Source organism: Podarcis filfolensis, assembly GCF_964270895.1.
Source record: "Podarcis filfolensis genome assembly, chromosome: 14".
Lineage (NCBI taxonomy): Eukaryota > Metazoa > Chordata > Lepidosauria > Squamata > Lacertidae > Podarcis > Podarcis filfolensis.
Window position 1 is genome coordinate 14503987 of NC_139616.1, and position 14917 is coordinate 14518903.

The 14917-nt window shown below is 44.2% G+C and overlaps 1 protein-coding gene across 5 annotated transcripts in view; it reads left to right on the top strand.

Moving 5' to 3' along the window:
• The window catches only part of PDE8A (phosphodiesterase 8A), a 170294-nt gene extending 156489 nt beyond the window's left edge, over window positions 1–13805 (top strand). For 2 of the 5 annotated variants that reach the window (XM_083586421.1, XM_083586420.1), the window contains 5 exons: window positions 1106–1323; window positions 2466–2598; window positions 6119–6286; window positions 7056–7185; window positions 7396–8466. In XM_083586421.1, coding sequence (XP_083442547.1) covers window positions 1106–1323; window positions 2466–2598; window positions 6119–6286; window positions 7056–7185; window positions 7396–7502 — 756 coding nt within the window. In that variant the 3' untranslated portion in view covers window positions 7503–8466. Of the gene's footprint in view, window positions 1–1105; window positions 1324–2465; window positions 2599–6118; window positions 6287–7055; window positions 7186–7395; window positions 8467–11789; window positions 12002–12851; window positions 12915–13717 lie in introns of those variants that run through there. The other 3 variants (XR_014541641.1, XR_014541642.1, XR_014541643.1) reach the window with 3 other exon arrangements.
• Window positions 13806–14917: the final 1112 nt, after the last annotated feature.

A 14917-nucleotide genomic window follows, 5' to 3' on the forward strand; every position in this document is an offset into this window, starting at 1 on the left:
AGAGGTAAGGAGCCAACTGCTTAGCTTGGCGGAGATGAAAAAATGCTGCCTTTGTTATAGCTTTTGACATGATTTTGACCCTGTAAGAACACCAGAGGAGCATGTTGGAGGAGGCTATTGGCCCATCTAATCCAGCAATCTGTCCTCACAGCAACCACCAGGATGCCTATGGGAAACCTGCAAGCAGGACCTGGGCACATGAACATTCTCCCCTCTTGTGATTTCCATCAACAGGCAGACAGAGGGATACTGCCACTGACAGTGGAGGTAGAGCATAGCTATGCAGATAGGAGCCACAGACAGCCCTATCTTCCATGAATTTGTCCAAATCTCTTTTAATGCCATCCTAGCTCATGGGCAGGGACGCGGGTGCGCTGTGGGTTAAACCACAGAGCCTAGGGTTTGCCAATCAGCAGTTCGGCGGTTTGAATCGGAACGAATTAAATAACCTGAGGTACCACTGTAGGTACCGCTCTGGCAGGAAGGTAAACGGCGTTTCCGTGCGCTGCTCTGGTTTGCCAGAAGCGGCTTAGTCATGCTGGCCACATGACCCGGAAGCTGTACGCCGGCTCCCTCGGCCAATAAAGCGAGATGAGCGCTGCAACCCCAGAGTCAGCCACGACTGGACCTAATGGTCAGGGGTCCCTTTACCTTTTTAAAGAAAAGTGGGACATTCTGGCATCAAATCAGAAACTGGGACAGCTTCTATAAATCCTGGACTGTCCCTGGAAAATAGGGACAGGTGGAAGGTCTGAGAGCTACATTTCTCAGAGTGGTTTAGCAATCAGCCCCTCTTCCCAGGGAACTCTAGGAATCGTAGCTCTGTGAGGGGGGAAAGGGGTCTCCTGAAAACTCTCAGCACCCTTCGCAAACTAAAGTTTCTAGGATTTTGTGGGGGAAGCAATGACTAATCTCTTCTAAACAGCCTTGTGTGGAGAAGTTAAGTCGGTTAGAAGTAAGCATTTCCCCTACGACTTCGCTTTCTGCAAGCTGGGAGAGTTTGACATAAAAGTAGAAACATTCATTCTAGATGCAGGATAAGCCCAGTGGTCTCTTGGGAACCTTACTAAACATCCTTCTCATCTTTGTCTTTCCCCCCCCACAGCAAACCTTGGATCCCATTGATGAAGTTGCTGCTCTGATTGCTGCCACTGTTCATGACGTGGATCATCCCGGCCGAACAAATTCCTTCCTGTGCAATGCAGGAAGCGAGCTGGCCATTTTGTACAACGACACAGCAGTGTTGGAGAGCCATCATGCCGCCTTGGCCTTCCAGATCACCACACGGGACGATAAATGCAATATTTTTAAAAACATGGAGAGGTGAGTTTTCAAAACCGGGGATCTGCCATGCTTAGGCTATAGTCTCTACATACCTTGAAGCGATGTTTTCGAAAAGGAAACGGCAAGGAAACGCACCAGACAAAAAATGGCATTGGAGGGTGATATACATATTGGAGGTCTGGTAGGAAGGGTTGTGAAACAGCTCCCTAAGATCTCATAAACCTAAGGGCTGATTCAGATGGTCAGGAAAAAGCACTTGGGTACAGACCTTAAGGAACTATGCCACTCCCTAATGAAGGTGAGGATCACATATTGAACTGCCTCCCAGTGAAAAACACTTCCATCCTTCCCTGCATGTGGAAAGCTAGAACTTCAGGAAAAGGGTTCTCCCCATGTGCTAACTTTCCACATGCAAGGAAATTTTGATATGGCGAGAGAGGCATTCACACATATTCCCCACCTGCATTCTGGAGTACAGTGGTACCTCAGGTGACATACGCTTCAGGTTACAGACGCTTCAGGTTACAGACTCCACTAACCCAGAAATAGTGCTTCAGGTTAAGAACTTTGCTTCAGGATGAGAACAGAAATCGTGCTCTGGCGGCGCGGCAGCAGCAGGAGGCCCCATTAGCTAAAGTGGTGCTTCAGGTTAAGAACAGTTTCAGGTTAAGTACGGACCTCCGGAACAAATTAAGTATTTAACCCGAGGTACCACTGTACTATAGCCTTGAGAAGTCTCCTTCATTGATAGCCTGCACATTTAAGCAGCAAAATTTAGTTTTCGATTTATCAACTTACTTTATAGTTTTCGAGTCATCCACTAAAATTCTAGTGGATGGATCAAAAGGGGTCAATTTCAGGAGCATTTGAATTTGAATTACTGGCGCTATTGTTCTGAGTCTTATTTTGGTTCTGTTGTTGAAATAGGGTTAAAAAAAGCTATCCAGAGAATTAGTTAGAATGCAGTTCCTTTTAAAGTCAAATCAGTTGGTTAAGTGGTTCAAAATGCAAAGGATTAACAGACTGAAATTTTTTTAATTGGTTGACAGCTCTAGTAAACTATAAAGCTCTGCGTGTTGTTCGGATTGTTCCCAAGTTTTCAGTCAGAAACCTTTTCAGTCAGAATCTAGACAAGATGGCCTTAAGCCCATGCATATCCCACACGTCCCTTCTTTACGCAGGAATGAATACCGAACCCTCCGGCAGGCCATTATCGACATGGTCCTGGCCACAGAAATGACCAAGCACTTTGAGCACGTCAACAAGTTTGTCAACAGCATCAACAAGCCGCTGGCAGCGCTTGAAGAGAACGGGGTAAGAGGCTCTCCGGGGAAGGCAAGGAGATGCGAAAGCTGCAAGTGGATGTTAATTTATTACTTAATTTGGGAGCTAATTGGCCTGCAAATTTCACGCTGCTTCCTGAGGAGCGGGATGGCATCTAGGCAAATCCTTTCTCCTATACGTCTTTCAGGATTTTCCCTATTTCTAGCCCAAGAGCCAGTGTATTATTATTATTATTATTATTATTATTATTATTATTATTATTACAGTGGTACCTCGGGTTACATATGCTTCAGGTTACAGACTCCGCTAACCCAGAAATAGTACCTCGGGTTAAGAACTTTGCTTCAGGATGAGAACAGAAATCGTGCTCCGGTGGCGTGGCAGCAGCGGGAGGCCCCATTAGCTAAAGTGGTGCTTCAGGTTAAGAACAGTTTCAGGTTAAGAACGGACCTCCAGAACGAATTAAGTACTTAACCCGAGGTACCACTGTATTATTATGCAAAACAAATGTTTTTTAAGAGAGAGAGAAAGCAGATTATGTGGTACAGTTTCCAGGGGACTTTACTGCATCCTAGAATGAAGGTTTGCGCCCCACTCAAAACCATGCCCCCGGGGTTATGCCCCCACCATTGCTTCGCCCCTGCCCCATCCTTCTTGGCATGAGAGCAAAAGGACACTGCCGCTGAACGACCCATCTAGTCCAGCATCCTGGAAGTAGGTTTGTGAATGGCCCTTATCTAAATGGCCATCTATTAGCTTGTGGAAAGCTAGCCTGTTGGTAAGAAGAGATCTTTTCCCTAAAAAAGAAGGGGCTGCTGGGTGGCCCATCTGGTCTGGCGTCCTCTACTCCCAGTGGTCAAGCAGATGCCTAAGATGCACGACTTGAGTGCAACAGCTTTTCCTCTCCTTGAGATTCCCAAGAACTGGGATTCAGAGGCATACTCTGCCAGCGGAGATGAATATAGCCATTGTGGTTAGTAGGTAAAGGTAAAGGACCCAAGGATGGTTAAGTCCAGTCAAAGGCGACTATGGGGTTGCGGCACTCATCTCGCTTTCAGGCCTGGCATTTGTCCACAGACAGCTTTCTGGGTCATGTGGCCAGCAGGATTAAACCGCTTCTGGCACAACAGGACACCATGACAGAAGCCAGAGCGCACAGAAACGCCGTTTACCTTCCCTCCGCAGTGGTACCTATTTATCTACTTGCACCGGTGTGATTTCAAACTGCTAGGTCGGCAGGAACTGGGACAGAGCAACGGGAGCTCATCTCGTCATGGGGATTCGAACCGCCGACCTTCCAATCGGCAAGCCCAAGAGGCTCAGTGGTTTAGACCACAGCTCCAGCAATGGCCTTTTTCCTCCATGAATCTGCCTAACCTTCTTTTAAAGCCATCCAAGTTGGTGGCTAACAGTAATTCCATCGTTTTAGCTATGCACCCTATAAAGAAGTGCTTTATTTTATGTCTCCTGAATTTTCCAATATTCAGCTTCAGTGGACATCCCTGAATTCTAGTATCACGGGAGAGGGAGAAAAATTTCTCTTCCTCCAGGGCCATGAATAATTTTTGCACACTTCCATCATGTTGCCTCTTGTCCTTTAGAGAGAGCTGTAAGTTTCACCTTTCCTCCATATATAAAACTTTTTTTGTATGCACACATTTTAAAAGGGTAAGGGTACGAAGCAGCCGTTGGATAAGGGCAAACAGATCACATTTGCTGCTGGGTTTTTCATGCCTTTTTTTTTTAAAAAAAAGTCTTATTTTCTTTTCTGTACCACATTCTCTTATAAGTGCCATTTTAGGTCTCTCCTCGCTTTGCAGTTGCAGTCGGCTTGGCCTTTTCATTTATTCACACCTCCATCTGTCTTCCTTGCAAGGTGGCTGAGAGGAACAGTTTCGGGATTTTGAGAGCAGAGATTTGGCACCTCCCAACAAATAACTTGCCAGTTCCGATGGGTTGGTTTTGTTGTGGTTTGACAACCCACACACACAAACACCTTGCACACACACCCCCCAAGGAAAGCACTTTCTCCTTGCAGTTAAAAAGGACATCTATGCTGCTAAAGGACGAGAAAGCTGGAAACTGAGGTCCCTGGCTACTCTGCTCGTCCCTTAATGTGTTTACTTTTACAATGTGGGTTGCAGGCTTCCTCTGAGTCTGCTGCCCTTTGTACACAACTGTGCAGGAGGTGGCTGTTTTTAGCTTCTTCACAAAGGGCTCCTTTGAGCTTCCCTTGAAATCTTTCCATTCATTCAGCGAGAAGTTGGATCAGGCCCAAGTATTTTGAAGTCAGCGCAATGAGAACTGAAGCCCCAGTTCCTTTGGTCATCTCAGCAGTTGGTCCTTGATGAACAATGGGGGTCCCATTGAAGCGCCATTTGGAAACTTGATCAAATGGCAATGCCGCGCAGAGGGCCAGACTCTGGACTCCAGGCTGAATGGCTGGGCTCTTCCACGCAGGATCAAAGCCTTTTTCGGTGGCTAAATTGGCCAAAAACAGCTGCCTTTCCTAATTCCATACTCATTGGCTTCATTTGAAATCACACTTTCCCCCCATAAGCTTTCATGGATAAGAGTAGGGATGAAAGCCATCCTTTAAGCATTTGAATTTATGAGAGGGGAGGGAAAATATGGGGGGGGGGTAGTTGATGAATGAAGTTTGGATGATCGGGAGGGGGGGAGTAGGTGTTTGATAGATTTTTACTTTTTTAATGTTTCAGATGGTTGTTTTCTACTGACTATTTTATTATGTAAGCCACTTTGAGTTTTATTACAGTCAAAGGATGCAGGTGGCGCTGTGGTCTAAACCAGTGAGCCTCTTGGGCTTGCTGGTCAGAAGGTTGGCAGTTCAAATCCCCACAACGAGGTGAGCTCCCGTTGCTCTGTCCCAGCTCCTGCCAACCTAGCAGTTTGAAAGCACGCCAGTGCAAGTAGATAAATAGGTACCGCTGCAGCGGGAAGGTAAATGGTGTTTCCGTGCGCTGCTCTGGTTTCTGTAACGGTGTTCCATTGCACCAGAAGTTCAGTCCTGCTGGCCACATGACCCGGAAAGCTGTCTGTGGACAAACGCCGGTTCCCTCGGCCTGAAAGCGAGATGAGCAGCGCAATTCCATAGTCGCCTTTGACTGGACTTAACCATCCAGGGGTCCTTTACCTTTTTACCTTTATTACAATCAAGCAGTATATCCAGCTTGTGAAATAAATTAAAACTAATAATAATAGTTTATTTATATGCCACCCATCAGACTGGGTTGCCCCAGCTGCTCCAGGTGGTGTACAACAATTTAAAACACAGTACATCAAACGTTGAAAACTTCCCTGAAAGTTTCATAACATCTTGAGCCTACTGTTCATGCAGGTTCCTCTCCCCGTCCCTCAATACCCATGTGTGTGAAAGTGTGTTCATGCATCCAAAGCAGACTTTGATCCTTTAAAGCCGCTATGAATCTGTTCATGTTTAAGGTTCCCACAAGATTCTTTGTTTATACGTGATGCCTTTGAAGTTCCTGCACAGATGCTGATGGTACCTTTTTGTCAACTTTTCGATAAGGGTGCAAACGGAGATAGCGATTCCATCAAAACCGTCCTCACGTCTCCCGAAAACCGGATCCTGATCAAGCGCATGCTAATTAAGTGTGCTGATGTTTCCAACCCATGTCGGCCCCTGGAGCAGTGTGTCGAGTGGGCAGGCCGCATTTCTGAGGAATATTTTGCACAGGTGGGTGAGAGACGGCCAGCTGGAGAAATTTCAGCTGAGAAAGAGAGAGAGAGAGAGAGAATTCAACAGTGCTTAGTTTGTTTTTGGTTGTTAGTTTGTTAATTTCAATATCGTTTTGTGGATTGGGAGTGCTGTAATGCTTTGTGAATTTTATAATAACTTTATAACACAGCTTTTCTTGTGGCTGTGCTGTTTAATCTATTTTTAAGTTGTTTGGTTAATAGTGTTTTATAGAAGGTGGTTGTTTTATGGATGAGTTGTTAATTGTTTTATATAATTTGTGTTGCAATTGTGATGTTCTACTCTGTTATTATTTATTGTATGAAAGCCTCTTTGTGACACGTGTGAGTGGCATAGAAACTGAATGAATGAATGAATGTTGATATACGATACATGATTTTCATAGGAGGTTAAGGGTACGTGGAGGTGGAGGTGTCTTTCTCCCCCTTCATTTCTGACCCTAGCTCAGTATAATATCCTCCTTGTTGTGAAATCACCCCCAAATGAAAGCAGTCAACCTATGTGTGCTCTCAGACCAGGTCACAACCACAACCCATCTTAAGATTCTGCAACTTTCTAAGATTATGCAATAATCTTGATTTTTCATATGCTTTGGTATACTGCTTCTCGTACTGATTTCTTTAGCCAAGAGAACATCTTATAAATGCTCAAATAAATAAATAAATAATAAAAAGTTGAGAGCTCATTAACAATAACAGACAAAACAGTCGTAACAATGGGTTTCTTTTGGGTGGGGGGTGTTTTTCAGACAGATGACGAGAAAAGGCAAGGATTGCCTGTTGTGATGCCTGTTTTTGACCGGAACACTTGTAGCATCCCCAAATCTCAAATATCCTTCATTGATTATTTCATCACCGACATGTTTGACGCTTGGGATGGTAAGTAACCTCTTATCCCCTTGACAGCTGCTGTCAACAATCCAGAATATTGTTAAGATTTGCTTAGAATAACAAGACTGTTGAAAATCTGCAAATTAATTGAACCCAAAGAACAGGCCTCTAGCATGCAATGTTCAGAGCCATTGGACACCTTCCCCATCTTGTCTTATTCCACAGGAACGTAAGCACTTTGTTTCCTTTCTTCTCCAGCCTTTGCAGATCTTCCAAATCTGATGCAGCATCTAGACAACAACTTCAAATACTGGAAGGGGCTGGACGACAGGAAGCTACGGACCCTCCGACCGCCCCCCGAATAGCAACCAGGCCTCTTGGTGGTGTGAACATTGCCCATCCAGAGGCATTCCTACAAACTTGCATTTGAGAATGCATTTTCAGATTTGTTTTGGTCTCTTCAGTATTACAGCAAGGCCTTCCTGTACACAGCTTCGGAGAACTTGAGCGTTCTAAGAATGTCTTGAGGTCAGCAGTGGACTCTTGGCAACCTCCCACCTAGGGACTCTGTGTTGAGTGAGCCTTTCAAGTTGAATTACACTGGACTGCTGCGATGTCTGTACTGAAGAGGGTTTGAAAGCGAACCTTTTTTTGGTTTTGTCTCACATTTTTGGCATTCTCTTCATGCCAGATTTCCAAAGCTTGAAGATAGCCTCCTCCTTATAAAAGAGACAATTTTAGACACATTAATCGGATCTACAAGTGAAGGCGAACATCTCCATCGGTGGTAATCTCTCAACAGTTATGAGGATACTTTTTAACGAGCACTTAAAGGAAGGAAAAAACCCCAGTTACATTGAACAATATTTGACATGCAAACCCTTTATGAAGGATTTTGGGAGGGGGGGAATCTTCTGAAAAATGGACATAGCTCTATTTTTTCGCATTGCAGAAGGCGCAATCATTCACTTCTGAGCACTACTGAGAGCCAGGTCTCTTTAAAATGAGTTTAGTAGCAAATGTAAGCAAACGAACCCACCCACCCAACCTGCAAATCTTTTGAAGCTGATCGTTAGACATCTTTGATTAAAATATGTTTTATTTATTTTGTTAGATGTTCAATATTTTCTATGAATTTATAAAGACTTTAAAAGCCAAAGCCAACTTTAGATGCATTACAGATTTACATGATTCATACTCGTTACGCATTTTATTTTCATAATGCAAAACGCCGTACAATGAGGATACATTTTTATTGCACTGTAAGGATAGATGTGTATGTTGAAATATTGTTCAATTTTATGTTAATTAAAATAAGTTTTTATCAAAGGTCTCATTGGAGAGCCGTCAAGCGAAATGACATGGGTCATATAACTTGTACTGTGACCGTAGCTGGAACTCCCCAACACTGGATTTGGGACAGTGATCCTCAGAGCCCTGGTTTAGTAGTAAAACCAAGGGCAACAGACTCAAAGCACCCCATATCTGTGCAGGAGCTTCCCTTTTCCTTCTGGCAATAAAAATGCTCTCTGCATGCCTGGAGAGTGCCTCTTAAGTGGGACGTAGTTCTGCTCAGAGAAAAATGGAAAAGGCTGCAGATCTATCTATGTGTGTATCAGAGTTGGTGAATCATGGACCAGGATCACAGAATGGAGAAAGAGAGAACACCACACTGGAGGGGGTTCATATAAATGCCTGTGAGGCATGGGCGGAGCAAGTGGGTGTGGTCCACCCCAGGTGTCACCTCTGAGGGGCGTGACAAAATGCTTTGCAGCACTCAATGTCTGTGAGAGACGGCTTTGGCGCATGCAGGCTTCCTGCTTCAAAAATGGTCCACCCACCGGCTCCCCCCAGCTGTAGGGCAGCAGGCAGACTCATCGTAAGGCACGTGATCTCTGCAAAAAAAAAAAAGCTCAACAACAACAACTCTGGCTCACCCAAAAAGCCAGTGTGGTGTAGTGGTTAAGAGCAGTGGACTCGTAATCTGGTGAACCAGGTTCGCTTCCCCGCTCCTCCACATGCAGCTGCTGGGTGACCTTGGGCCAGTCACACTTCTCTGAAGTCTCTCAGCCCCACTCACCTCACAGAGTGTTTGTTGTGGGAGAGGAAGGGAACGGAGATTATTAGCCGCTTTGAGACTCCTTCGGGTAGTGATAAAGCAGGATATCAAATCCAAACTCTTCTTCTTCCTCCTCTTCTTCTACAACTCTGGCTCCCCCCAAAAACATGAAATAAAGTCAAACCATTTTTGCAGGCAAAAAAATAATAATTTCAATGGGGGGGTTAAAAAAAAATTCCGCCCCGGGTACCACCTGACCTTGCTACGCCACTGCTGTGAGGATCACACTGGGTAACTTTGCTCCTCACTCACTGCCACACCCTTTGCTTGCTGGATGAAGTGGCCCTAATGTTTGTACCTTGGCAGGCGTGTTGGGGCCCTTGACGTAGCCGCTGAATGCATTTCTAGGGAGACTTGGCAAGTTGGGCAGGCCTGTCGAGCGCAATCCCACAGCCACTACAACCACCCTTTTGAAATTCGCAGCACCTTGAATTTTGCAACGCAGTTTTCCACCCAGGTAACGTGTACAAACCTGCATCTATCAGAGTAAAGTGTGCACAAAATAACACACATATTAATGTACGAAACCACATTGTACATTGGGGAAAGTGCTTTGCAAAATTGTGCACGTTAGAAATTGCGTCGAAAATTATACATTTAGAGAAACCTGCTAATGTGTTTTCATGAGGATTTTTGTTTAAAAGAATCACAAGCCGACGTGGAAATGTGGAGAACGTGCCTTAAGATGGGTGAGAATTAGAAAACAAAATTAGTAGATTAATTTTTAATGCTTCAATGCCAATGACTTCGCTACAAGAGCTGTTCTCAGAAATAAAATAGTAATAATAGATTCAGGGCTGATTTGAGACCAGGGCTGCCAAGAACCATGGGGAGGTTAGCAAGTGCAAGGAACAACTCTTAAGCACAATGTCGATTTAACACTTTTCTCCAGAACTGCACAATGTCTGGGTGTTTTGCCTAAGAAGATGCAGCAGCCGTTCTCTAAGCTCAGCACATTTCCAGCACCTCTCATCCTTGACCATTCCTGACCAGGAAAACTGAATTAATCTGAACTTCAGAACTAAGATGGTGGGGAAAGCCTTGCAAAAGAGAGAGAGAGAGAGAGGGAAGAACAATCACTTCTTTCACTAGTTCTTGTAGAGTGTCTGGAACTCAGACCATAGATAATGAGGATGGTTTGCCTCTCTATGGGGTGGGTAGCCTTTGGTACTCTCAGTCCTCTCATCATTGTCCAACTTGCACAGTGATCTCTACAATTCAGGTATGGGGGGAGAAAGCGGCCTTCTCACTTTGCATAATGGTAGGGCCAGCCCCAGCTACTGGCTGATTCTGTGGTTCAGCTCAGAAACAATACGCAAACTGTATTTCATGTCAGTATGCCATATGGCTACTGTAGTTTATGGCAGCTTTGCAAGTACTCTCCAGAGTTTACTTCCCCATATATATATATATATATATATATATATATATATATAACCTAAAAGAGTACACCCATAGCTCAAAGGTCTGGTATAGGGTTTGCATGAATAAGGTGCCAGAAGGATCATCTCCACCCCCATTGTTCAGCCTGGACACTGAGGTCCAGCTCTGAGGGCCTTCTGGCGGTTTCCTCCCTGCAAGAAGTGAGGTTACAGGGAACCAGGCAAAGGGCCTTCTCAGTGGTGGCGCCCGCCCTGTGTAACACCCTCCCACCAGATGTCAAGGAAATAAACAACTATCTGACTTTTGGAAGACATCTGAAGGCAGCCCTGTTTAGGGAAGTTTTTAATGTTTTAACACCCAGACATCGTGTTTTTTATATTCTGTTGGGAGCCGCCCAGAGTGGCTGGGAGAACCCAGCCAGATGGGCAGGGTAAAAATAATAAATTATTATTATTATAGGTCAAACCCTCTTATCTCCAGGTGTTCTGAACCCCTGGTCTACCTGGCAGCAAGTCAGTATGCCAGGTCCAAAGTTTGAGGGTCGATCCGCACAAGTGGAGTCCAAAACCCAACGTCTGTGAGGGTCAGGAAAGGAGGTTCAGGGTCAATCCAAGTAGCAAAGTCCAGCAGTCAGGATACAATCCAAAGTCAAACCCAAAGCACAGCCCTGTGGAGGTCCAGGAACATCCAAGTCAAGGCCTATCAACATGGGCCGTTGAGCAGACACAGCGCCTCAGCTCTGCTGCCTTTCTACTTTGCAGAATGATTGCAGCATCTGGGCTTGAGGAGACATCATCATCATCAAATCTTTTATTGGCATTGCATACAAACGTCCAAAACAAATCAGTACAGAATTTCCACTTCCCCAGTGGCACAAAACATTTGCTAAAAGAAAGGAGGCAGAGCAGTCTATCGTCACATCTCTAGGTCTCCAGGGAGATCAGATGTCTGCAGTGTATTTTGACGACAAAAAACCAAATAGAAATATTTAGCCACTAACTTGGTGGGCTCCTGATCATTCTCCAGTAATAGAAAATGTATGACTTCCGACTCTGGTTTCCATTTGGGGATACAGAGTTGATCTAGAAATTGCTGACGGAGCTCAGCATATAGTTTACAATTGAGAACCATGTGTAAGGGTTTCCACCAGGTGGTCTTCACATGGGCAAGTTCTTTCTCCTTCCACCCTGCCTGAGAACCTTCCCCAAAGGAGGTTTGATGGATTTGAATTAAACCTGGCCAGCGAAAATGCCCTTCTTTCTTGAGGGCTAAGCAGAAATTCAAGGTAATTGTGGTTAGTTTCATGTGCCCAAGAAAGTTGGAGATAAAGAGGGGAACATGTTTTCTCTGCTGCTACTGTTAGTGCTTGGCGTTCAATATCCCACAACCTAGTTTTTATTATAGCCTTGACAGATGGTAGGGACATCGACTGCAAAGGTTCCACTGACAGCCCGAGTTGCTGTACCTTCTTGTTAAACTGTTGTTGAGGAGACATCTGACCTTCTTCTCCTGTTTTGAACCTATTCCAGCTGAGGAATCACAGAGCTAGTGAGCCCCACCTGGCCAGCTAAGGAACTGGGTTGTAGGCCCTTGGCTGCTTCAGCCTTCTGGATTGCCTCACCTGCTGCTCCCTTTGCCTCAGAGCCTGTCATGATCATGAAGACAGGGACCCCTCTGGTGATGGGGCCTGGTGCTCTGGTTCCTGTGTCCTGGCCCCCAGCCCATCGTCACCCTCCGTCACCCTGTAAATACCTCCGACACCAACCTCTCCCAAACCGCAGCTTGCTCCAGTGTTCCAGTCCCAGTTACACCCCTCGCCGGAATCTTATTCCTCCCCGTTATCCTGCCAGTTCATGACGCCAGGTAAATGGACACGGTGATGGCAAATACCTTTTGCAGGAGACCAGGGCTGCAAAATTTGCCATCAATACCTTCAGAGGTATCCAAAATGCATAGTGAACAGATGATAGACTTTTCAAACTCTATAGTAGATATGGTTTCAATCTGCCATAACTTTCCCTGTCCAATTTTCATTTGAGAAGAATAAAAGGGACATCCCGGTGCACTCAGCACAATTCTCCATAATTTGGGTGCCTCTGGTGCAGGGAAAACGTTCCCAGGTGGAATGTGCTTCAATATGTCTTTTTCCCACCCACTGTGCTGGAGAAGAAAACTAAAATAGCGATTAAAAAAAAATGTTTTAATTCCCCAGTGGTTTGTAAACTTTCCATCCCTTTGACATTTGGAGGAAGCATTCTGGAAGACGGCAGAAGAAGTATGTTTAAACGTATATCTTGCAAAGTGTCAAACATTTTAGCCTATTCCTCTGAAACATTTTCTTTTATTTATTTTTATGCCATTCCATAGACCTCTGAAATTAAATCCTTTCTTTGGGTGGGTGGGTGGGGGGTTAAAATACACCATGGAGATGCTTGTTTCTTTGTTCTCAAAATGTCAAAGTGTCTTCTGACCCAGCCTGACTTTTTGCTAATGTTTGTTTATTCTTAATCTCCATTCCTTGGGTGAAAAATATACAGGAAATGCAGCTTGATTACGTCAAGGCGCCCATTGTGGTGAGAAAGCCAAAAACTTCCCATCTCTCTAGAAGTTAATGTATATTAATAGCACCCAAATGCAAAGGGAGCTCTGGGTTTTATAGATACCCAAACAGAAGGGTTTTGGGGGGAGAATATATTTCCATTCCTCGTTATTTCCCTTCCCCCACGGCTATATTTTAGCTTGGGAGATGCTAAAACAGATTTTAACCAATTTATTGGTTAGATTAATCAAATGTTACGCCTTTAAATTGATTTGTTTAAAAAAATTAAAAACCCTGATTATTCAGAGCATCTTATACAATCCATGGGGTTTTTTTATGGATATATAAAAATCTAATTGTTTTGATCTTACCGTATAAATTGGTCAACACAGGTTCCTATGAAAAGCAACTCCCTCTCTGGAAGCTGAGCCACCTTTTGGGAGCTACCCAGAGTGGCTGGGGCAACACAGTCAGATGAGCAGGATACTACTACTATTAATAATAATAATTAATTAATGTTATTGTTGTTGTTTTTGCAGTGCCGTTCTCCAGCCAAGTAATGGGCACATACATGCATCAACTAGGGTAAAGTGTGCATTAAAGGATGAGTGAAATCAACAGGCAAAACTGCATTAATTAAGGAAAATGACTTTGCAAAAAAAAAGAAAAATGTGTTTATTATGCAAAATTTCATACAAAAATGTGCACGCTAGGAGAAATTAGTGCTTAAATGCTGGTGGATTTTAATGAGGGCATTTTTTAAAACAAAGAGATCACAAACTCCTGGACATGAGGACTGAACTTAAGATTGGAAAAATAAAAAAGGGAGACAAACTGAAATTGACACATTTTCCCATCCCCAAAAGCTAAGGGCCCTCAGGCCCCCTTTAACCTGGAAAAAGAAGTGTGTGCAAACTGGGCATTCCTGAGCTCTGTCTCAGACTTTCCTGGACTGTGCAGTGTGAGACTAAAGCCCCGAGAAAACTAGAAACTGCATGACCTCCCCGTCTTCTTGATCTGCCCCTGGAGACAGTGAGGTGGCTATATAAAGCTTGCAAATGATTTGTTTTCCAGGCAATGTGACATCATTTCCCTGAGCAAATTAATCTGTTAGAGCCTTTTTGTGACACATGAGCTCATTTGGGCGACGGAATGAAAGGATCCTGTCATTTCTACATTAGCCAAATGATTGCTTGCTGGTCCTCCCCCTCCTGACATTAAAAAGTATGAGATGGGATTGAAAAACATGGAGAAGAACAAGTAGCCCAGGTTTTTTTGGTGGTGGCGGGGTGTGTGTGTGTGTCATTGGAGAGATAGCTAATATTTTAATATCGAAGGATCAAAAGTTTATTTCTTTGTACAAATCCCTAAGGGGCTTAGTTGCAAGCATGCAACTTTCGTGATATTGTGATATAGGAAAGGTAGGTCTGATATATACTGAATTCCCTCATATTTTCACTGCGTCATTACTGTTTTACCTTCTTTGAATGCTGACCAGTGTGATTTTCAACAACACCGATGTTCAGTCGTTTTGTTATAACTTTGAGTACTCCATCACAGTTATACAGACTGTCTATTTTAGCTTAAAATCAAGAGAGTTATAAATCCATTAAAAGGATTATAAATCCATTGGAATCAATGGGCTTAAACAGCCTTGAATATAACTTGGCTTGTCTAACCCACTGGTGTCTTCTCTCTCTGCCCCCCCCCCAAATAATTTTTATTGGATTTTACAAATT